The sequence below is a fragment of the Triticum aestivum genome, chromosome 7B (assembly GCF_018294505.1).
Source record: "Triticum aestivum cultivar Chinese Spring chromosome 7B, IWGSC CS RefSeq v2.1, whole genome shotgun sequence".
NCBI classification, from domain to species: Eukaryota; Viridiplantae; Streptophyta; class Magnoliopsida; order Poales; family Poaceae; genus Triticum; species Triticum aestivum.
This window is the reverse complement of record NC_057813.1, coordinates 744,208,719-744,230,586: the sequence shown is the minus strand read 5'-3', so window position 1 is coordinate 744,230,586 and position 21,868 is coordinate 744,208,719. Positions and strand designations below refer to the sequence as shown.

At 41.4% G+C, this 21,868-nt stretch overlaps 3 protein-coding genes and 1 long non-coding RNA gene across 10 annotated transcripts; 1 reads left to right on the top strand and 3 right to left on the bottom strand.

The window, feature by feature from the left end:
* Positions 1 to 133: 133 nt before the first annotated feature.
* Positions 134 to 2,235, top strand: LOC123161785 (probable flavin-containing monooxygenase 1). The gene is made up of 5 exons (XM_044579594.1): positions 134 to 586; positions 683 to 920; positions 1,153 to 1,328; positions 1,449 to 1,801; positions 1,884 to 2,235. The coding sequence occupies exons 1-5, from the start codon at positions 134 to 136 to the stop codon at positions 2,233 to 2,235; spliced, it is 1,572 nt and encodes a 523-aa protein (XP_044435529.1).
* Positions 2,236 to 4,089: 1,854 nt separating this feature from the next.
* Positions 4,090 to 6,962, bottom strand: LOC123161329 (uncharacterized). Of its 3 annotated transcripts, none has more exons than XM_044579166.1 (5): positions 6,822 to 6,962; positions 5,740 to 5,869; positions 5,550 to 5,613; positions 5,364 to 5,431; positions 4,090 to 4,566 (listed from the first exon to the last, which is right to left on the bottom strand). In XM_044579166.1, the coding sequence occupies exons 1-5, from the start codon at positions 6,920 to 6,922 to the stop codon at positions 4,525 to 4,527; spliced, it is 405 nt and encodes a 134-aa protein (XP_044435101.1). In that variant the 5' UTR covers positions 6,923 to 6,962; the 3' UTR covers positions 4,090 to 4,524. The 3 variants fall into 3 exon arrangements, 2 of the variants coding, with proteins under 2 accessions (XP_044435101.1, XP_044435102.1); XM_044579167.1 differs by having other exon boundaries at positions 5,550 to 5,607; XR_006480668.1 differs by lacking the exon at positions 6,822 to 6,962 and having other exon boundaries at positions 5,550 to 5,607; positions 5,736 to 5,927.
* Positions 6,963 to 8,942: 1,980 nt separating this feature from the next.
* Positions 8,943 to 12,255, bottom strand: LOC123160078 (uncharacterized). The gene is made up of 4 exons (XM_044577900.1): positions 12,098 to 12,255; positions 11,948 to 12,013; positions 10,234 to 10,364; positions 8,943 to 9,301 (listed from the first exon to the last, which is right to left on the bottom strand). Exons 1-4 carry the CDS (start codon positions 12,115 to 12,117, stop codon positions 9,180 to 9,182), a joined length of 339 nt encoding a protein of 112 aa, XP_044433835.1. The 5' UTR covers positions 12,118 to 12,255; the 3' UTR covers positions 8,943 to 9,179.
* Positions 12,256 to 13,425: 1,170 nt separating this feature from the next.
* Positions 13,426 to 21,045, bottom strand: LOC123160079 (uncharacterized). 5 transcript variants are annotated; one of them, XR_006479990.1, is made up of 12 exons: positions 20,862 to 21,045; positions 19,837 to 19,920; positions 19,123 to 19,321; positions 18,930 to 19,018; positions 18,067 to 18,302; positions 17,850 to 17,962; positions 17,254 to 17,319; positions 16,138 to 16,245; positions 15,262 to 15,643; positions 14,477 to 14,684; positions 13,617 to 13,849; positions 13,426 to 13,499 (listed from the first exon to the last, which is right to left on the bottom strand). It is a non-coding gene; the product is annotated as an uncharacterized lncRNA (long non-coding RNA). The 5 variants fall into 5 exon arrangements; XR_006479991.1 differs by having other exon boundaries at positions 18,968 to 19,018; positions 20,862 to 20,926; XR_006479987.1 differs by lacking the exon at positions 18,930 to 19,018 and having other exon boundaries at positions 20,862 to 20,926.
* Positions 21,046 to 21,868: the final 823 nt, after the last annotated feature.

The following is a 21,868-nucleotide window of genomic DNA, read 5'->3' as shown; positions in this document are numbered from 1 at the left end:
CAGTTGAATAATCTTTAATTCATATTTTTCTTGTTTAGATTTGGAACGGACAATTCTACCTTGCTCTCTCTCTCTCTCATCGCCCAGCAGCTATATATACACACAAATCGGCGGATCGATGGATAACACAAGCATGGGCATGGGCATGGAGAACAAGAGCGTGGCCATCATCGGCGCTGGCGTGAGTGGGCTGGCGGCGTGCAAGCACCTGCTGGAGCGCGGGTGCCGGCCGGTGGTATTCGAGGCGGACACCGTCGTTGGCGGCGTGTGGGCGCACACCCCGGACTGCACCAGGCTCCAGACCGAGCGGACCATGTACCAGTACACGGACTTCCCGTGGCCGGATTCCGTCACGGAGGAGTTCCCGAACAACCGCCAGGTCGCCGCCTACCTCAATGCCTACGCGCGCCGCTTCGGGGTGCTCGAATGCATCCGATTCGGGCACCGCGTTGCCGGGATGGAGTACGTCGGTGTCGCCGAGGAGGAGGTGGCGGCGTGGGACGAGTGGGCTGGCTGCGCTGACGCATTTGGCTCTGGCAACGGCAAGTGGCGCCTCACGGTGGCCGACGCCCAGGGTCAGGTGCAGGTAAAGACTAAAGAACTAGCACTGCTAGAAATTTCGCTCCTAGTTAAAAAATTTCACATACGGGATTGTTCGTAAACTTTCATTTCCTTCCTCCAGGTACACACGGCAGACTTTGTGATTCTTTGTATTGGAAGGTTCAGCAATGTTCCCAACATACCTAAATTGCCTCCTGGAAAAGGCCCGGAAGCATTTGATGGAAAAGTGATCCACTCCATGGACTATTCCAAAATGGGTAGTCAGAAAGCTAAGGAGATGGTCAAGGGCAAGCGTGTGACTGTTATTGGCTATGGACATTCGGCCCTTGACATCGCTAATGAATGTGCAAGCTTGAACGGTACAAATGTGCAATGCTTCATTTTGAACAAAACTTCATTTTGCTCACACAAAGGACAATATATCATATTTAGAGTGTGTTCACCGAAGCATTAGTATATCCATTTTTGTTCATCATTCCAATTAAGAAATTTATGTGCCTTGTCTATAATGCTTATATGGTATTCATTTTATAGTTTGCGGCATAAAAAATGAAACCTCACTAATATAATATGTGCATGACTTTTTTTTAGGTACTGAGAAACCATGCACAATGGTTGTCCGAACCAAGCAATGGGTCTTACCGGACTTCTATGCTTGGGGTATCGACATATCAAAATTATATCTAACTCGGTTCGGTGAACTCCTTATTCATAAGCCTGGCGAAGGCCTCTTCCTTAGCTTGTTAGCTACCATCTTGACTCCATTGGTATGGCAACATTTTGCCTTTATTTATACAAGTTACAACCTTAATATTATTTAAAGTGTAAATGTTTGTATTTTTAGACTTAACACCTAACAAGTCTATCCTCGTTTTGTGTATGAGTAGAAGTTGATGTTTTCAAAGTTCGCCGAGAGCTACTACTCCATTACAATGAAGAAGCATGACATGGTTCCCGACCATAGTTTTTTTGAGGGGATGGTGGGATGCTGGGTTGAACTTGCACCCAAGGATCATTACAAGAATCTAGAGGAAGGCAGCATCTTGGTTGAGAAGTCAAAGACCTTCAGCTTTTGCAAAGAAGGTGTGCTGGTTGAAGGTGAATCTACGTTGGTAAAGAGTGACATAGTTATCTTTGGAACAGGATTCAATGGCGACCAAAATATCAAGAGCATGTTCACATCGAAATACTTCCAGAGTATTTTGAGTGGCTCAACATCCATGACTCTATCACTGTACAGGTCATCACCGATTTTCATTATTTTATTTACTTCAAGTATCTCTGAAAAGTTTCTAATTTATTTGGTATACATTTTCTCACAGGGATTGTGTACATCCCAACATTCCACAACTCGCAGTCATCGGATATTCAGAGAGCTATGCAAATCTCCACACCTCAGAACTACGGGCCAAGTGGCTAGCACATTTCATGGATGGTGGATTTAGGTTACCGAGTATTAAAGCAATGCATAGGGATGTCCTAGAATGGGAGAAGTTCATGAAGCGGTACGCTCATGGCGGATTCCATGCATTCTGCATTGGACTTTTGAATAACTGGTACAAAGATAACCTATGTCGGGACATGGGATGCAACCCAAGAAGGAAGAATGGAATTTTTGCTGAGTTATTTGAGGTCTATGGTCCAAGTGATTATATTGATCTTCACCCTAAGTAAGGGTATATCTTAACTAATTATTCCCTTGTATGGGTTTAATTACTAGTCTATGCTTGTTCCAATATGTATCTGCTTCTCGAATACTATATTACCTGCTGGCTTATTATTTATCACAATTCAATAAAACGTGTTGTCATTCACCGTTCCCTATGTGAAATGACTCTATTGATATTCGTATATAGACTAGCAACTTCATACAGTAGCAGTAACAACATACATCTAAAAAGATCCCTTCATTACAACTAAAACCATCAAAAGCAATTATTTTTGAGTACCTTTAGGTGGAGGATGTTAACAACCACATGTCCGACATGCCACAATTAAAATAATGTCGATAATAAACATCATTATAACATATATGAAAGCCTTTTTATTGACTCATAATATCGAAACAAAAAATAGACCGCGGCCTAACTTCTTATTAATAAAAAATAATGCCGCATCAAGAGAATATAAACATTGTGAACAAACACTTGACCTTTTTAAGATAATGATGCATACAACAAAAAGCTAACACACACATCTATTTATCTATTTATATATAAAAAGTGCTTTATGGGGTGTCCAGAAAAAAGAGAATTAGTCTAGAAAACCTCATAATAATTAGAAACGCCTAAAAAAAAAGTAAGCCGTAGACTTGTCATCCCTAGACTTCTCATCCTAAAAGTAAAACGCCTAAAAAAGCTGAAAAAATAAATAAATCTGACGTGGTGTATTGTGCCTTGCATCCATGCATCTTACTCCCTCCGTTCCTAAAAAAGCAAGACGCCTAAAAAAAAGAAAAAAAAACTAGATCTGACATGGTGTATTGTGCCCTGCATGGACGCACGTTTAAATAAAATATTAGATAAAATAAATACTCATGTGGTGTTGTACGCATAGGATAGATATATCACGTTTGTCTTAAAAAAGATCTCATATGGTGCATTCTACCTTCATGTATGCATCATTTTTCTAAAATAAACATATAAGATAGATCCCAGCGTGGTGCATAAAAAATTGTACGTATCCTTTTTTTTCTTTTTTTTGGGAGAATTCATGTAGACTTTCCGATGGGTATAAGTTTATTTGACAAGTGCAACCTACGAGCTATTCAACTATCACTACTGACCAACTCACCTAGATCTTGATCCCGACTGACCAACTCACCCAAAAAGATTGTTGAAGCGCATGCTTGGACGCTTGGTGTTTCCGTTGACAGGTCACTATTGTTGTTTTGTCTCTTCTATAAAGTTGGAGCTGACATGTGTCGTCTAGACATATGGAGGCTGCAAAACGGCACAGATAGCGAAGCATGGCTTCTCGTTAGGGTGGTCGAGCTAAAACCACCGAAAGGAGAGTGGAAAACCCGTTGTAGGTCAGGGGAGAGAAGCGGCACATTGCTCATCGTAGACGAGTTTGAGTGCGTGCACGGGATCAATATCGAAACTGGAACAGTAGAGGAGGAGCAATTTCGGAGCGGCCTGTCCATGTGGGCCGTGCCTATGGAGGTAGATTGGCCGGCATTATTTGCGTCTCAGCTAGGTTAAATTGCAGTAGGCAAGAACAGCTGCTATATATGCTCCAATATATAAAAGCATGTGCCTTCATAGGCATATACGCACTAGGTTTGAATCTGAATCTTGTGATGTATGATGCGCGCACACTAGTAATTGAAGCTTTGAGAGTATATGCACACTATTTTTTTTTGGTGTGTTATCTACTGTATCTGCTTTTCTTCAGGTGGTTGGTTTGCTAATTTTAATCTGCTTGTTATCTAATTTTAGACTAACACCTAACAAGTCTAACATTTTCCGAAAGGCAAAAAAAAACTGAAATTAAAATACTTTTTAATTTTCAAACATTTTCTGAAAATAAGTGAACAAACATCGAAGTACTAATATTTTTCGGAATTCGGAACAAATGTTAAAATTAATTTCTGTTTACATCCTCACAAATTACAAAATCTTGCAGCCAAGACCCTAACATTTTGCATCCGACACCCTAAACGTTTTGTTTCCTTACAAAGAAGGACAAAATTTCGACAAGTCGTGGGAATTTCGACCAGAAATTTTGGCAGCATAACGCGTTGAATAAATGCATGCACAACCCTAGCTCAAATTCTCATTTAAAAGACCATCTCTCCCCAGAGAGATCAGCAGCAGCAGCAACCAGTGGCAGCGGAGCATTAGCGCGCTCTCCTCTCTCTCATTTTTCACATCCCAAAAGTCTTCCAACAATGTATTGGCCGGTGCTTTGCCAGCAAGTTAAACATGAACTGCATCAGCCAACACATGTCTTTAATTCCGCTTACAGGAACAACATCAGCCACCGAACCCTGAACAAATCCACCTGGACACACAACAACTCAGGAGTAAGAGCCACCGCGAGGATGAGATTGCCGGAGGAACAAATACTTCAAGGAGAAGTCGACACCACCGCCACACCAACCACACCCGGAGACACCAAGCTCGCTGCTAGTTAAGCAACACGAGATGCATGCACGTCTTGCATTTTATATTTCACATCGTCTTGTTCTTCACTCATTTTAGTTGATAACCAAATTTCATTTTGGCATTAACATATCTTAGTGATTTGCTCATGAACAATGCCGAATGTTATGTTTTGCACTACCTACCTAGCTTGTATTTTAGTAGCTTATTCTGAAATTCATTAGCTCATGATTCACTAGTAAGTAGATTTCCTATTATCTGCTCCATCAATGTACCATTGGTCATGATTCACTAGTAAGTAGATTTCCTATTATCTGCTCCATCAATGTACCATAGGTTAGTGAGAACTGAACTAGACCGAGAATTACAAGGGGCAGTATACGTATGAGGTTGTCTGCTAGGGTTCTATAGCATGTAAGTGTGCATAAAAAACGAACAGGAATAATACAGACATATATAGCATAGACCTACAAGTTATATTTGTTTGTACTTGATGAATTGGACTGTATGTACAATGGCAAACCAAACACAAACCATTGTTTGTTAGTATCTCTGAAACCGTTCTTGCAGTTAATTAGCAACAAAGCAGAATTCAGAGACACGCTATGTGTGCTTACTCTCAATGTGCACCTTGCTGCTATATAGAAAATGTTCGAAACTTCTACATCATTCTACGTTTGAAGGGAATAGTGTTACCTTGGAATTGGATTTGCCAGCTGGCTCGTATGGGTTGTGTAGCTCGATACAGTCCAGATTGAGATCCACTAGAGCAGAGCAACACATTAATTAATTCATCATAAGAGAAAAGGACGACAAAACAAAATGAAAGGAAGCATCCAACCAACAGATGCCGATGCATGTACAGTTTGGTTTTCCACTAACCTTTGCTTCTATACTGTGGTTTAGTAATATGATGACTGGTGCCCAGGTGTGCTCTTGTCTGTGCCTCCATGTCAAATAGATGCATCGCCATGTCCAAAAGAAAGAAAAAACGCATCAGAGTCTAAGCACCAAGGTTGATTTCCTTAAAGAAGCAAGTTAGATGAAGAAGGTAGTGCATGATCTTACATACATAGATAGAGTGGACGAGTGAGGTAGGCATGGCCAGGGTGCCCAAGACAGACGGCTCATACGAACGAGCACCACATGTGTTGCATCGGGCATGGACGCATCCGATCAGAGACGAGCGCAGGGTGTTGGATCTAAGGAAAAAGGAGGAGCAAACAAAGCAAGGCGGTATATATAAGAGAGGAGAGGCCGGCGCCCTCATATCATGGCGAGCAGCGAGCCGGCAAGGAACATGGGCAGCCGTGGGATGGGTGGTCGATCTGCGTGAGGCATGAGGATCGAATGGAAGAAGGCAGGCTGGATCGAGGGGGGAGGGAATAATGGATGCGTTGGTTTGGGAGAGGATTAAATCCAATTCCTTGAAAAGTGGGTTTCCATCGGTTAAGTTTCCTTGGAAGGTGGAAGGAGATCTGTTGATTTTTCCTCCGTCCTAGTAATTAATAGGTACGCACTAACTGCTAGCGTCTTTTAAGGGAGTCCAAATCATAACTAAAAAAAACAGCCGCTCAGTCTAACGAAATATGATAAGATACTATCTATACGTGTGTTAGCTGGCTTCCTCGGGTGATATCTATCGTATCTATACTAGCTAGCTATCATGTCCTCTTCTTGCACAACTTACGTAACTGCTCTGCTTGCTAGTACGCATTTGCATGTACAAGACTAGCTAAAATGTCAAATGGCATCCGCATTTGCATGGAGTACAAGACTAGCTACCAGTGTGGCTGTTAGACGACCAATGGTCATGGACGTTTTTTTTTGCTTGCTGTCAACACCAAAATCCATGAAAATATTTGCTGTGTCTTCTTTCTTTGGCCATTTTGGCATTCAATTTTATATTTGATTTTGGTTCAAGTAGATGTTTTGGACGCATGTTCAACTAGATGTTCACGGCAAAAGCCTACCAACAGAGATATGCCATGCCATGCCATGTCCATAGGAGAAATAAGGCATAAATTGTTGCTTGTGCGTGCACTCAGTCAGGATACGAGGCGTGATGATGTACTAGCTAGCTAGCTAGTTATTAGGCAGACAAGGGAACAAATTAAACAAAACACTAAATAAATACAATGACATATACCTCACCTCGAGCATGGACCAACTCCAAATGACCCGTCCACAACACCGCCAGAAACCACATCACCTACATTGCATATCATGAGGGGCTGATTTAGATAGGCCTCCATGATACATCTATCTATCAATATTCCTTCCTACAAGACAAGTCAAGACATCTGCTCCCTCTGTAAAGAAATATAAGAGCATTTAGATCACTAAAATAGTGACCTAAACGCTCTTATATTTCTTTACAAAGGGAGTACATTGCAAACTGTTTATTGGTGAACAAAAATTCATAAGCCAAGGCAGACAACAATCATAAAATGCATGCTTGCACAAACTACCATTATGTAAATCACTCAGCTTGAAACTTCTCGGCAACTCACAGACAGAGAGATAGATAGATTGGCATGGCACACAATTCCCGGTTTCATTTCGGAGAGACTCGTGGAAAAAAATATGCAGAAATTTACACTTCATATATCACTCTCTCTCTCCATCGAGAAAAGAGAACATCAACAAGAGCTGAGAATTCGACAAGGTACTTCATCGACTCAATACCTACCAGCCGACAAGTAAGCCACCAACAAGAAAACAATTATCATAGGGCATATCTATCTACTAGGACTTCAATATCACCAGGCATCATCAATCTGCACTTCAGCAGCAACCACCAGCCAACAAAGAAAAGCACAAGCTGCACATCCGGCTCCTCTTGCCACTTTACCTAATGCTTTCCACATCTCGGCTCTCAGGGGACATGTCTTCTCTCTTCAATGCCTTGACACTTTTGTGGGCAATGACATCTTCATCGTCGATCTCCATGGCACCAAACTCGGGCATCTAATGCACAACAAGAGTCTCAATTTTTTAGCAAATAAAAAATCTAGTAAACAAGCTGCTTAGTCAAACCATGTTGGGATTAGCTGCACACAGGATTAGCTCAAGTATGCCACACTTCTTATCAGCAGCACAAACCACTAACACTTGGTAAAACATCTAGTAGAGAATATCTATCTCTTTTTCCAGGCCTATCAAACAAGAGCATGGCCAAGGAGTAGCATAACCATCAACATGTAGTTATTATACCATGCCAATTCAGGAAAATAGACCCAGAAAGTAACATCATCTGAAAGTAAACAAGCTATATACCCACAACAAGTAAATTACTCTAGTTCTTATCAAAATTACTCCATAGCAATTAACTAAACCAGGCCAATCTCTAAACCGCGTAAACTTCCACAGTAGCAAGTTCTATTTGCAATTCGAACCATGATATGACAAATCAACTCAATGGCCAGCATCTCATCCACAAGCAGATTAGGACAATGGCATGATAAAACACCAAAAATAGCTACACTACAGTAAGAACTATGAAGATGATGGCCAAGTGCACAACATGAAACTAGCCCCAGCTAAAAAAACGTCAAACCAATCATCAACACAAAACACTTGTGGTGGCCGGAGGACCACCAGCATAGTAAGGAAGCATGGCCACATACATAACCAAGGCCTCAATCATTCGGTCGATGATTCGCACTAGTGCCAACCATGGCTATCGAGCAGGACAATCTCAGGACACAAGCGAGAGAGAGGGAGGAGACCAGGAACTCACCAAAGAGGGTTTCAAGTGCATCATCCTCGAGGAGCAACGTCAAAGAGCCACTCCCTGCATGCAGAAATTACACTCTGTCAATTCATAAATCAAGACAAGTTGCTGTTACAAAAAGTTCAAAGCATGCATGTTTTGGTTCGACATGATAACATGGACCTCCACAACACTAAGCATGTCATCTCGAAAAGGGAATCCTAGGAAATATTTTAAAAAGAACCATGCAGGTGCAGATTTACTTGTTTCCGCAAGAAGCCAAAACAATACCATTATTAAGAGACCAATGTAAAGTGGTTAAAACACGCGTCAAAGCAAACAATACATGAATTGCCAACAAGCTGGCGCCTCTGGAACAATCAACAGATGAATGGCTTTGCGAAAGGTGTAGCTACCATAAGCAACTCTAACATGGAAGTACCACTACCAATGATTTTTAGGTGCTAATTATTGTCCTTGCATGAGTCTATACATCAAGCAGGCTACAATTAACATAATGTGCCTTGTGACCAAGTCCTAGAAAAACCCACATGTTGCTCTTGACCAAGTACATGTAGGCTAGCACTTCATATAACAAACAGTCTACATCAAGTATAATATGAATTTAACGACGGATAAAAGCAGTAGTTTAGATTTCAGAATAAAAGCACCAACAAAAGTCAGATAAGCAAAAGCATTGGATCATTGAAGATGTCCATCTCTGATCAAGTGTTGGTGTTGAGCCAGATAAGCAATCTCCAGATCATTTTAAAATCATATGGAATCCAATCACATCATCAACTAAGGCCCTGTTTGGAGCAGAGCACGTGGAGCACCTTTTCAGCCACTCCCCAAATTAGAACTAGATGTTGCTCCGCTCCGGCGTGGAGTTGGAGAGCGGAGAGAGTCCGAACAGGCTCTAAGATAGTGAACCTAAACACATCAAAATCAGCAGCTACGAGAGGTACATTGAATAGGAAACTACGAGGCAAAAGCACACAAAATGGCCCTTGCACCTCAATTGCAAGACTGATTCATCACCATTAACAGAGAGAATCACATGAATTATACTTTATATTAGTATATCAGGAAGATACATGCATAACAACAGAATAAGAGAGATGGAGAATAGGACCCCCTTTCTTTTTTACAGTAACTAACTATCTCTGATACTCTGCTAACCTCCCCCTCTCTTTCTAAATTATAATATTTCTTTAAAACACTTATTAACAGGACATGTCAAGGTAAGGCGATCCAGATAATTCAACAAAGATGTCTTATGATGCAACTAAACAACCCTACAGCCATCAAAATCAAACTAACAGGTTAGAGTCAAGACACAATTTCATTACTCCTCTCTTGAGAAAAACAAAATCCTAGAAATTACCTCTTCTCTACAAATACAACAACAATCACATGCTTTATATTTTTTCAAGCATAAAATAGACAAGAGATAGTGGGGGTGGACATCTCGAATATTATATGGCTATAATGAGGACTTTGAATAAAACACACTCTGGCAGACGATTTTGTCAACCTGAGACATTCGTGCCTGGTGATAATTTGTGGACGCATTTTGCTCAAGTTGCTTACTAGACTGAAATAAATGAGCATATGCAAGTTTCTAAATACCATCAAAAGAAGCTTGAGAAAACAATTTTGAAGTGTCTGGATCCTGAAAGCTGGGGTAGCCCAAAAAATACCCATGTGCGCGGCTTGGCTTCGTAATATAATAAAATTACAAGGTTTTATCTTTCAGAAACAAAAGGCACAATGTGACAACGTATTCATGATCAGACAACGGTTGGGAGGACATAATGTAACTGGAGCAAGCAGAACAAGAAAACTGACTAGTTGAAGTAACTGGCAACAACCCAGCCACGACATGAACTGAAGACCACAGCCTAGCAAGATAGTAGCATGTTTGTGCCTCGTCGAGTAGCTTCAATCCTAGTCCATCACTAGAAAACTGACTCCAGCTCCTATGTGTAATCAGATTAACATGTTAGAATGAAGCCCACCTTTCTAATCAATCCTCTTTTGAGAAAAACAAAATCCTCCATATTTCTTCTCTACAAATATAACAAAAAGCACATGCTTTATATTTTCTGAAGCATATATAAAGTACACTAGAGATAATAGGGGTGGACCTCTCACATTTTACATGACTATCATAAGGACTTTACTTTTCTGCATGGAAAAGGGTGTCCATTTGACATTGATTAGCTCTAACAGAAAATCAAGTTCTACTCTAGTTTATTGCCACCAAGCATTACAATGGAATAAGAGATATTAGAGAATAGAACCCCCTTTCTTTTTTACAATAACTAACTATCTCATGCTCTTCAGACCTTCCCTCTTTTCCTATCTTATATTTATACTTTATGTGAAGACACGACATTCCAGATGATCACAACTTGTTCAGGTGTATTTCAATTCTATAAAAATGTCTTATGATGCATCTAAACAACCCTACAGCCATCAAAATTAGATTAATAGCCAAGCCCATGATTGCATTTATTCCTTTCTTGAGAAAAACAAATCCTCCATATTGCCTCTTCTCTACAAATATAACAACCAACAAATGCTTTATATTTTTTGAAGCACAAAATAGACTAGAGACACTAGGGGTGGACATCTTGTATTTTATATGACCAGAATAAGGACTTCAATTTTCTCCACGAAAAGGTTCTCTATTTTTTCCATTTGACATTGATTATTACCGACAGAAAGTCAAAAATCTACTCTAGTGTTTGACCGACAAGCATTATAAATTTATGACAGAATAGAGCAATAAGAGAAACATGACCCACTTTCTTTTTTACAATAACTATCTCTTGCTGTCCAACCTCCCCTCTCTTTCTATCTTCTATTTATATTTTAAAATCACTTATTAACAAGACATGTACCTATTGAGAAGCTTCACTAAACATACCAACCATACATGTGAAGAGAAGGCAATCCAGATTAAGGGGAGATCAGATCGAAACATGTACATTCATGTGTATTTCAAGTCTTCAACAACTATGTCTTATCCTGCTGCTGTTGTGGTCTCTTTCTACATGCTCGTCTTGCCCATCACCGTTGCACCCAACAGTTTCACCAGGATAGCGCATAGTGAGGCTCATGGTGGTTCCTATTATTACTTGCCCGTTGCCCTCCTACTCCTCCAGCATGGATATCTATGCCATCCTCACCATCAAGTCAGGTCCATGCGGGTGAACAAAGAATGAGATTAACGGCCAGTTAACAAGGTAACAGAATAATGATAGGGAGCAACACATAAGGGGGGCAAGATCAATTATACTGGCTATTCCATGTTTGTAAAACAGACCAACACATGATTTGCATTTTCCAAACCATAAAATAGAATAGAGACAGTAAGGGGTGGACATCACATATTTATATTTTCACAGAAGTCTTGCACATACAAGAACCCTAGTAGGAATTAGTGGTAGACAAAGTCAGAGTTAATTTAGCATGTGAGGGCTAAATCCACTAAAAGAAATTGAAAACTGAAACCCCTACATGAACCATGGAGCAGCGGACGGAAGCAGTGGCTTACCATAACCTGTGTTTGAGTGTGAAGAAGAATTCCACATGCACACCACACGCTGGGTCTTTCGTGCACCTGCGTACTTGAGGAAACTACGTCAGGGAATCACAATCACAAAGACTAGCAAATCGAAATGAGAGAGGAGAAATGGGGCGATACCATGACGAATTGTTGGCCATAGGTCAGAGCTCCATGGATGGCAGCGGTGATGGGGTAAGAGCTCGATGGATGTGGCGTCCCAAGAAGAAGCAGTACTCGAACCTCCTTTCCCGACGCGTGATTCTGGATAAGGAGCCGACCATTGGTGCCATGCAACCTAAGTTCTCCTTCTCCCCTCCCTCTCCTAGTGCTCACGCTGCCTCGCTTGGCTAACTCCAACTGCTGCTCAAGCTAGGATCTGCTTTCACAAATAAGCCGCATTGGTGTGAGAGTTGAGAAAAGTGATAAGCCAATTAGGTACCGCAGAAGGCAATGCGATACGGAACTAGTAGCTAGCAGCTCAACACAAGCAAATGGTAGTACTACTCGATCATGGTCAACTATATGAATACTTGTGCATACGATTAGCCAATTAGATAACTTGAATAATGATGCAAATAAGAAGCAATTTATACCGTACGTGAGTTTTTCTTGCACCTAGATTGAAGCGATTCAAAGAAAAAGTGGAACATCGTACCAGGCACATTACTAGGTTTGCATCCCGAAATTTACCATGTAGAAAAGATGTGTCTTCTATCAAGTACATAACTGCTAACACCTGTATTTATCAAGAACAATTTTTTAGGTTAGTTGTGCACATAGGAACCGTAGTAGGAATCACCGATAAAGAAAATCAGGGGTAATTTAGCAATTAAGGGCTAAATACACTAAAACCCTACAGAACTGAAACATGTACTTTTTATTCAGAGCTGGCCTTTTTAGGTGAAAAAAATCATTGGAAAACTAAAACTCATACTAGAACAGTGGAGCAGACTAGACCAGGGAGGGAACTGGTGGCTTACCAGACTGCCGGAGTGGAAGAAGAATCTTCCCGCGCACTCCACACACAGCCGGCTCTGTTGTGCACCTACGTGTGTGAGGGAACCGCATCAGGGAATCACAAATCAAAATCGCAAAAGGGAACCATGACCAGCACACGAAGAATCACAAGATACATATATCACTGACATTAATTGGCTACTGACTAAAAAAACACAAAAAATAATCAGTTATAAAGCATATGGCCCAAACAAATTATCATGCGAATATCAGCCTTCACATATGTACAACAGAGGCTTTGATGTGTGAAGTACCCTTGACACATCAAATGTTGCAAACACTTTAATGTGAATCTCATCCTTCTATCACCAGGTAAAATTGAAACATGTTTCTCTGATTTAGATCTGCATTTTTTAGGTGATAGAAACATGAAAAGACATTGCAGGTATAGGGAGCAAAGCAGAGGATAGAACCGGTGTCATACCATCTTGCTGGATTGGAAGAAGAACGGGGGCACCGGAGCAAAAGCCAAGTGGCGTCGGACTGGAAGGAATCCCCACAGTGGCTCTATGTCTGAACCTACCTGTGCGAGGAAAACACATAAGGGAATGACAGACAAAAACCGCATCAGGAAAGCACCAAGCCTAGCAATTTAAAATGAGAGAGAAGGGAGAGAGAGGGAGGACAAGTGGGGCGAGACCTTGAGTTCTTGGCCATGGGTCAGAGCTCCATGGATGACAGCGGCGGTAGGGTCGGAGCTCCCTGGATGCGGCATCCTGAGAAGAAGCAGTCCTTGTGCCTCCTCTCCTACCACGTGGTTCTGGAGGAGGAGCCAACCGCCAGGGTCGACCCACGCCACCTCCTCGTGGTCCTTCTCTGTCTCCATCAGGTCCCCATCAGCGCGTCCGTCCATGGACGATTTCGATCCCCTCCCTGACCAGATAGCAATTAGTATAGTGCTCAAAAATAAAATGAAATCAAATCAGGCTTAGATGCATCCTTCTAGAACTAGAAGCAGGACTACAATAGTAACTGCCTGGCACAACTTATTTCAAACTCTTTTAAGCTACCTACCTGAATGGTACCCACAAACAAAGAGGCCATCTTCATGACATATATAGTCTAATGGAGGCACTTTTGTGTTCAAAATAAAATAAAATCTCTAAACAATATAATAGACATTAATTTTGATCCAAGCACGGCTGGATGATAGTCTTCTAACAACATTTCCTATTTAAAATATGCCAGGAGTAATTAGAATCAAATCTCAGTACATACACCTCTAATCTGGATTACTAATGTGTGGTCAAACAATCCGAATCTAATACCCAAAACTATATTTAGTCGAAACAATGTGAATCCAAACAATCTGGCCAATTAACGTGTACAGAACAATGTGAATCCAAGAGCAGGCTAATCTGAATCCAAGCAGAGTCAAACATTGATGAACCCGTCCTCATGTATACGAGAGGAGGAAGAATTGCAAATCCCAGGGCTGGATGTGATGAAGAAACAGAACATACAGATTAAGATATTAGATGAACTCAAGAAAATGGGTACCTTTGCTTTGCTTGAGGGCCGGCCATGAAGATGAAGGGGTCTCCTCTTAGTGTTGATGAAGCGCGCCATGACGAGTCCCTGTGATGAACCCATCCATCAGAGAAGCGGTTGCCGACGCAGGGAGATAGGTCAGTCAAAGCAGCGATGCATAGGGTACGTAGCCTGCGGTTCTCGGCCCCATCGTCGGAGACAAGCTACATTTGCAATCCTGCAGGTATGTCGAAACACACGAATGATTAAATTTGTCCTACGCAACACATCACATTAATTTTGAATTAACTATAATAATAATGCCTTGATGTACATTAAAAATGCTATCAAGTTTCAGCTCCAGGTCAAGTTTATGTGATTGTAAAGTTAAAATCAAGCTCCACTTTTTATAGACTGAGATTGGTTTAAGTTCACCTAGGATTTTATTAGCTCATGAAAGAACGATAGCAGTGAAAGTATTACGATACTAACGGTAACAAGAACAATAGTATGTCCAGACTCTTTCTTTCATCAAACTTGACTTTAAACTGCAGAAGCATTCTTTTGTATAGTTGATGCTTTGGGATCTTATAAGGAAGCTACATCATTTCTCTAAAATGTACTTCATATAGGTTAGGATTCCTTCTCTTCACGAGGGCCAAAAAACAGAGTTGTTGACACATGTTGTCCTAGAGAAAAAAGAGCGCTGAAAAGAAAAAACAGGATGCATCATGCATACATTTAGTTGAAAGACTTTGCTTCATTTGGTACTTTAGCAGAATAGTTGCGTGTATTAGTTTGTCGATTTACAATACCTCTCCTGCATTTACCATGGCCAAGAGACCACTTTATGAGAGCCACGACACAGGTAAGGGTGTTGGTGACCCGGTCATAGGCGGGGAACAGGGCAGCGTCTCCCCAGGAGCCGTCTGGGAGCTTGTTATCGAGAATCGACCAGAGCGTGGTGGGAAACTTGAGGCTGTCACCGTCATCAAGACGTGGAACAAGAGCGACTGACGTGGTGCCGTATCCCAAGACGCTGATCCTGCCATCATCGACCGCAACATCATCCTCACTTGGTCGACCAGTAGCTGCTCGAACTCTGTCTCGGGAATCACACAGTAGTGGTCGAGTTCACATGGTTCCTCGGTCCGTTCTAGAATCTATATATCATTTCTGAAAGGTTTGGTTGCAACCCTGCAGATATGTCAAAACACACGAATGATTAAATGTATCCAGCGTAAGACATCACATACATTTTGAATTAACATGCATGTTATCAAATTTTAGCTCGAGGTCCAGTTTACGTGATTGTAAAAATTAAAATCTAGCTCCACTTTATACCAAATGAGCTTGAGTTAAGTTCACCTGGGATTTTATTAGCTAAAGAAAGAATGATGGCAGTGACAATATTATAGTATTGATAGTAACAAGAAAAATAGTATGTCAAGAGACAATCTTTCATCAGACTTAACTTTAAACAGCAGAAGCATTCTTTTTGCACAAAACAACAGACAGCAGGAAGAGGATATGGCCGGATGAGATTAGTTACTAAGTTAGTAATGTATAGAATACTCGCCGAGTGCTAGCTAACAGTAGATAATGACGCTAAAATTGAGCGATGGAGAGAAGATAAGCATAAAAGAAACGCAATGCCACCGGGGTCCAAGCCCAAGTCAAGGCAATGTTACCTTTAGCACTAGAACCACTGGTCGCCTTCGCAATCTCTGGAGAGCAACACGTGCGTCAGCGGTTTCCACAAAGGGCACCATCTCCTTTGCCATGGAAACAGGATAGACCTGATTGTTCAAAGACAAAGCGATCAAAATCAATCTCACGACAAGTGTCTATGTCAGTTTCGTTTCAAATTCAACACAACATGACCGACAAGTTCTACAGTGGAGAGGGCGAAACGATCGCAAGCAGCAGGCAACACAACTTGCACGTGTGAATGATATATAGGAACTCATGCTGTCGTGCCCACACACATGACCGGCACACAAAGAATGGCAAGATGCATATCTCGATAACATTGCTTGGCTACTGACTAAATCATTAAACACAAAAACAGTTATACGGTATTGGGCTGAAATGAATTATCATGTGATTCTCATCCTTGAAGTATGTACAAAAGAGGCATCTTCTATCAAGTAAATAGCTGCTCCTGACACTTGTATGTATCAACAACAATTTTCTACAGAAATTGTGCACATACAAGAACCCTATCGATAAGCCAATTTGTTATTGCAACAAGCGATGGGATACAGAACTAGTAGCGAGCAGCTCAACGCAAGCAAACTGTAGTATTACTCGATCGTGGTCAATTATCAAATTACATATATGTGTGATTAGCCAGTTATATGAATAACGATGCAAACGGTAAGTGTGAGTTTTTCTTGCACCTGGGCAAAGCCACCAGGCACATTACTAAATTTGCGTCGCAATTGATTCTCTGTCAATAACACTCCTTGGCTGCTGACTAAAACAAAATTTGGTTATCATGTGATTGTCATCCTAGACATATGTATAAGAGACATCATCTATCAAGTAAATAGCTGCTGGCACTTTTATGTATAAAGAACAAATTTTTACAGAAGTTGTGCACATACAAGAACCCTAGTAGGAATCACCGATAGACAAAATCAGAGCCAATTTAGACTTGAGGGTTAAATCCTCTAAAACCCTACAAAACGTAAACATGTTCTTCTTTATTCAGAGCTGACATTTTGAGATGATAAAAAAAATCATTGAAAAACTTTAAGTCCTACTAGATCAGTGAAGCAGAGTAGGTTAGGGAGGGGGCTTACCAGATTTCCGGAGTGGAAGAAGAATCCAACCTGCGCACACCAAACACAACTGGCTCTGTCGTGCACCTGCGTGTGTGAGGGAACCACGTCAGGGAATACAAATAGAAATCGCATGAGGGAACCATGACCGGCACACGGAGATTCGCAAGATACATATATATCAGTAACACTGATTGGCCTTGACTAAATCATAAAACACACAGAAAAATCAGTTGTATACAGCATAAGGCCCAAACAAATTATCATGTGAATCTCATCCTTCACATATGTACAACAAGGGTTTGATGTGTCACCCTTGACACATCAAAAGTGGCGAAGACTTTGATGCAAATCTCATCCTTCTATCATCAAGTAAATAGCTGCAAACAATTTGATGCGTCAAGAACAGTTTTCTACACAATTTGGCACATACAAGAACCCTTGTATGAATCACTGATATAGACAAGATCAGAGCTAATTTAGCAATTGAGAGCCTATAAAACTGAAAGCTTACAAAACTCAAACATGTTTCTCTGATGCCTTTTTTAGGTGATAGAAACAAGAAAAGACATTGACAGTACAGTAGAGCAGAGCAGAGGAGGGAACCGGTGGATCACCACTTGCTGAAGTGGAAGAAGAACGGGGGCACCGGAGGAGAAACCAGGAGACGTCGTAGTGGAAGGAATCCCCACGGTTGCTCTGTGTCGCACCAACGTGTGCGAGGAAAACACTTCCAAGGAATGAAAAAAAAACGCATCAGGGAAGCACCAATCCTAGCAATTTGAAATGAGAGAGAGAGAGAGAGAGAGAGAGAGAGGAGAGGTGGGGCGAGACCTTGAGCTGTTGGCCATGGGCCAGAGCTCCATGTATGGCAGTGGCAATGGGGTCGGAGCTCCATGGATGCGGCGTCCCAAGAAGAAAAAGTCCTCTAACCTCCTTTCCCGCCGCGTGGTTCTGGAGAAGGAGCCGACCGTAGGTGCCCTGCCTCCTTCTCCTTCTCCTGCTCGCTCTCCTCATGCTCACGCTGCCTTAATTGGCTAACATGCTCCAACTGCTGCTATGGCTGGGATCTGCTATCACAATTAAGCCGCATTAGTGTGAGAGTTGAGAAAAGCGATAAGGCCAATTAGTTATAGCAAAAGGCAATCTGATTTGGAACTAGTAGCTAGCAAGTCAACGAAAGCAAACATTGTTACTACTCGATCATGGTCAACTATACAAAATACTTGTACGTACGATTAGCCAATTAGATAACTTGAATAATGATGCAAATGAGCAGCAGTTTATATGGTAAGTGTGAGTTTTTCTTGCACCTGGACAAAGCAACAGTAACACATTACCAAGTTTGCAACTGAATTGAATCTCTATCAATAACATCATCTATCGAGTAAAAGAGACATTGTCGGACATGCCCTATTTTATACAGTGTTTTAGTGGATTCTCATCCTTGACATATGTATAAAAGAGACAACATCTATCAAATAAAAAGATGCTGGCACTTTTATGTACAAAGAACATTTTTTTACAGAAGTTGTGCACATACAGCAAGAACCCTAGTTGGAATCACTGACAGGCAAAGTCAGAGCTAAATCCAATAAAACCCTACAAAACTGAAACATGTTTTGCTTTATTCAGCGCTGCCTTTTTTGTTCAGGTGATAGAAAAATGATTCAAAAACTGAAACTCCGACTACGTACAAAAGTGGAGTAGAGTAGAGCAGGGAGGTAACCACTACCAGTGGCTTTACCAGATTGCCGGATTGGAAGACGAATCCCACTACTGCTCACTGTCGTGTGTCAGGCCGCGTCAGGGAATCACAAATTGAAACCACATCGGGGAACCATGACGAGCAAATCATAGAGAGAGAGACAGAGAGAGACAGAGAGAGACCTTGAACAAGAGCGACCGACGCGGTGTCGTATGCCAAGGCGCTGATCTTGCCATCATCGACCGTAACATCATCCTCACTTGGTAGAACAGTAGCTACTCAAACCCTGGCTCGGGAATCACATAGTAGTCATCAAGTTCACTTGGTTCCTCGGTCCGTTCTAGAATCTAAATATCATTTCTGAAAGGTTCGCTTGCAACCCTGCAGGTACGTCAAAACACACGAATGATTAAATGTATTCAGCATAAGACATCACATTCATTTTGAATTGACAAGAATAATAAGCCTCGATGTGTATAACATGCTATCACATTTTAGCTACAGGTCTAGTTTACGTGATTGTAAAAACTAAAATGAAGCTCCACTTTATACAGAATGAGGTTGGGTTAATTTCGCCTGAGATTTTATTAGCTGATGAAAGAACGATGGCAATGATAGTATTAATACTGATGGTAACAAGAAAAATAGTATGTCTAGAGTCTTTCTTTCATCAGACTTGAATTTAAAGTACAAAAGCATTCCTTTTGCACAAAAAACAGACAACAGAAAGAGGACATGGTCAGCTGAGATTAATTAGTAAATTAGTAATGTATACAATACTTGCCTGGTGCAAGCTAATAGTAGATAATGACGCTAAAATTGAGCGACGGAGAGAAGAAAAGCATAAAACAAACACAATGCCACCGGGATCCAACTCCAAGTCAGGGCAACAATACCTTTAACACTAGATAAGTTGGTGGCCAGAGCAATCTGGAGGTCCACAGGGGCAGCATCTCCTTTGCCACAGAAACGGGATGGACCTAATTGTTCAAAGAGAAAGCGATCAGAATCAACCTCACGACAAGTGTCTATGTCGGTTCTGTTTGAAATTCATCATAGCATGACCGACAATGTCTACAATGGACAGGATGAAATGGTTGCGAGCAGCAGGCAACACAATTCGTGTGTGTGAATGATGGACATGAACTCTTGCAGTTGTGCCCACAGACATGACCGGCACACAAAGAATCACAAGATACATTTCTCGATAACATTGCTTGGCTAAATCATAAAGCAAACCAAAATAAAAAACATTTATACAGTATAAGGCCGAAAAGAACTATCATGTGATTCTCATCCTTGGAGTATGTACAGAACAAGCATTTTCTATCAAGTAAATAGTTGCTAACACTTGTATGTATCAAGAACATTTTTTTACAGAAGTTGTGAACATACAAGAACCGTTACGATAAGCCAATTCATTACTGCAACAGGCGATGCGATACGGAGCTAGTAGCTAGCAGCTCAAGGCAAGCAAATTCTAGTACTACTCGATCGTGGTCAACTATCAAATTATGTGCGATGAGCCGATTAGATAACTTGAATAACGATGCAAATGAGCAGTATTCTATATGTTAAGTGTGAGTTTATACAGGGTTTTAGTGGATTCTCATCCTTGACATATCTATAAAAGAGACATCATCTATCAAGTAAATAGCTGCTGGCACTTTTATGTATAAAGAACAAATTTTTACATAAGTTAAGCACATACAAGAAACCTATATAGTTGGAATCACTGATAGACAAAGCCAGAGCTAATTTAGCACTCGAGGACTAAATCCACTAAAACCCTACAAAACTGAAACATATCCTTACTTATTCAGAGCTGACTTTTTTAGCTGACAAAAAAAGCATTGAAAAAATGAAACTCCTACCAGAATAGTGCAGCAGAGTAGAGCTGGGAGGTAACCAGTGGATTTACCAGATTGCTGGGGTGGAAGAAGAATCCCCCGCGCACACCACACACAACTGGCTCTGTCGTGCACCTGCGTGTGTGAAGGAACAACGTCAGGGAATCACAAAACAAAACCGCATCAGGGAACCACGTCACACGGAGAATCGCAAGATACATATATTGTTCAACACAGCCGTTTAGACACGGCGTGCGCAATCTGGAGAGCGACGCCTGTGCCGGCCGTTTAGACAAGGGCAGCATCTCCTTTGGCGCGGGAACGGGATGGACCTTATTGTTCAAAGAGAAAGCGGTCAGGATCAATCTCACAACAAGTGGCTATGTCAATTTCATATCACATTCAACATAGCATGACCGACATATGTCTGCAGTGGACATGGCGAAACAATCGCGAGCAGAAAGCATCACAATCTGCAGGTGTAAATGATAGACAAGAACTCGTGCAGCTATGCCGGCCCGTCAAACATAACCGGCAGCGCACAAAGAATCACAAGATTATTACATATCAAAGTAACATTTCTTGGCTGCTAGCTGGACTAAATGATAGATAAAACACAAAAGATTCAGTGCGAATCTCACTTGAAAATTGTTGAGCAGAGGCATCTTGTATCAAATATAAATAGGCATGTCTCAAGAACATTTTTTTACTGAATTTGTGCACGTACAGGAACCCTACCTAGTAGGAATCACCGATACACAAAGTCAAAGCTAATTTAGTAGCTAGCACTTGCTGAGGGCTAATAACACCACTGGAAGCCTACAAAACGGAAACATGTTGTTCGTATCATATCAGAGCTGACTTTTTTAGGTGATAAAAACAAACAATGCAAATCTGAAACTCCTGCAAGAAGAGTGGAGCAGAGCAGGGCAGAGAATCACGGATCGAAACCGCATCAGGGCAAGCAAATCGAAAGGACAGAGAGGAGGGCGAGACCTTGAGGAGCTGTGTGTCGGCCATGGATGGATGGCAGCGGCGGTTCTTCCCGGCATCCGCAAGATCCCCATCAGCGCGTCCG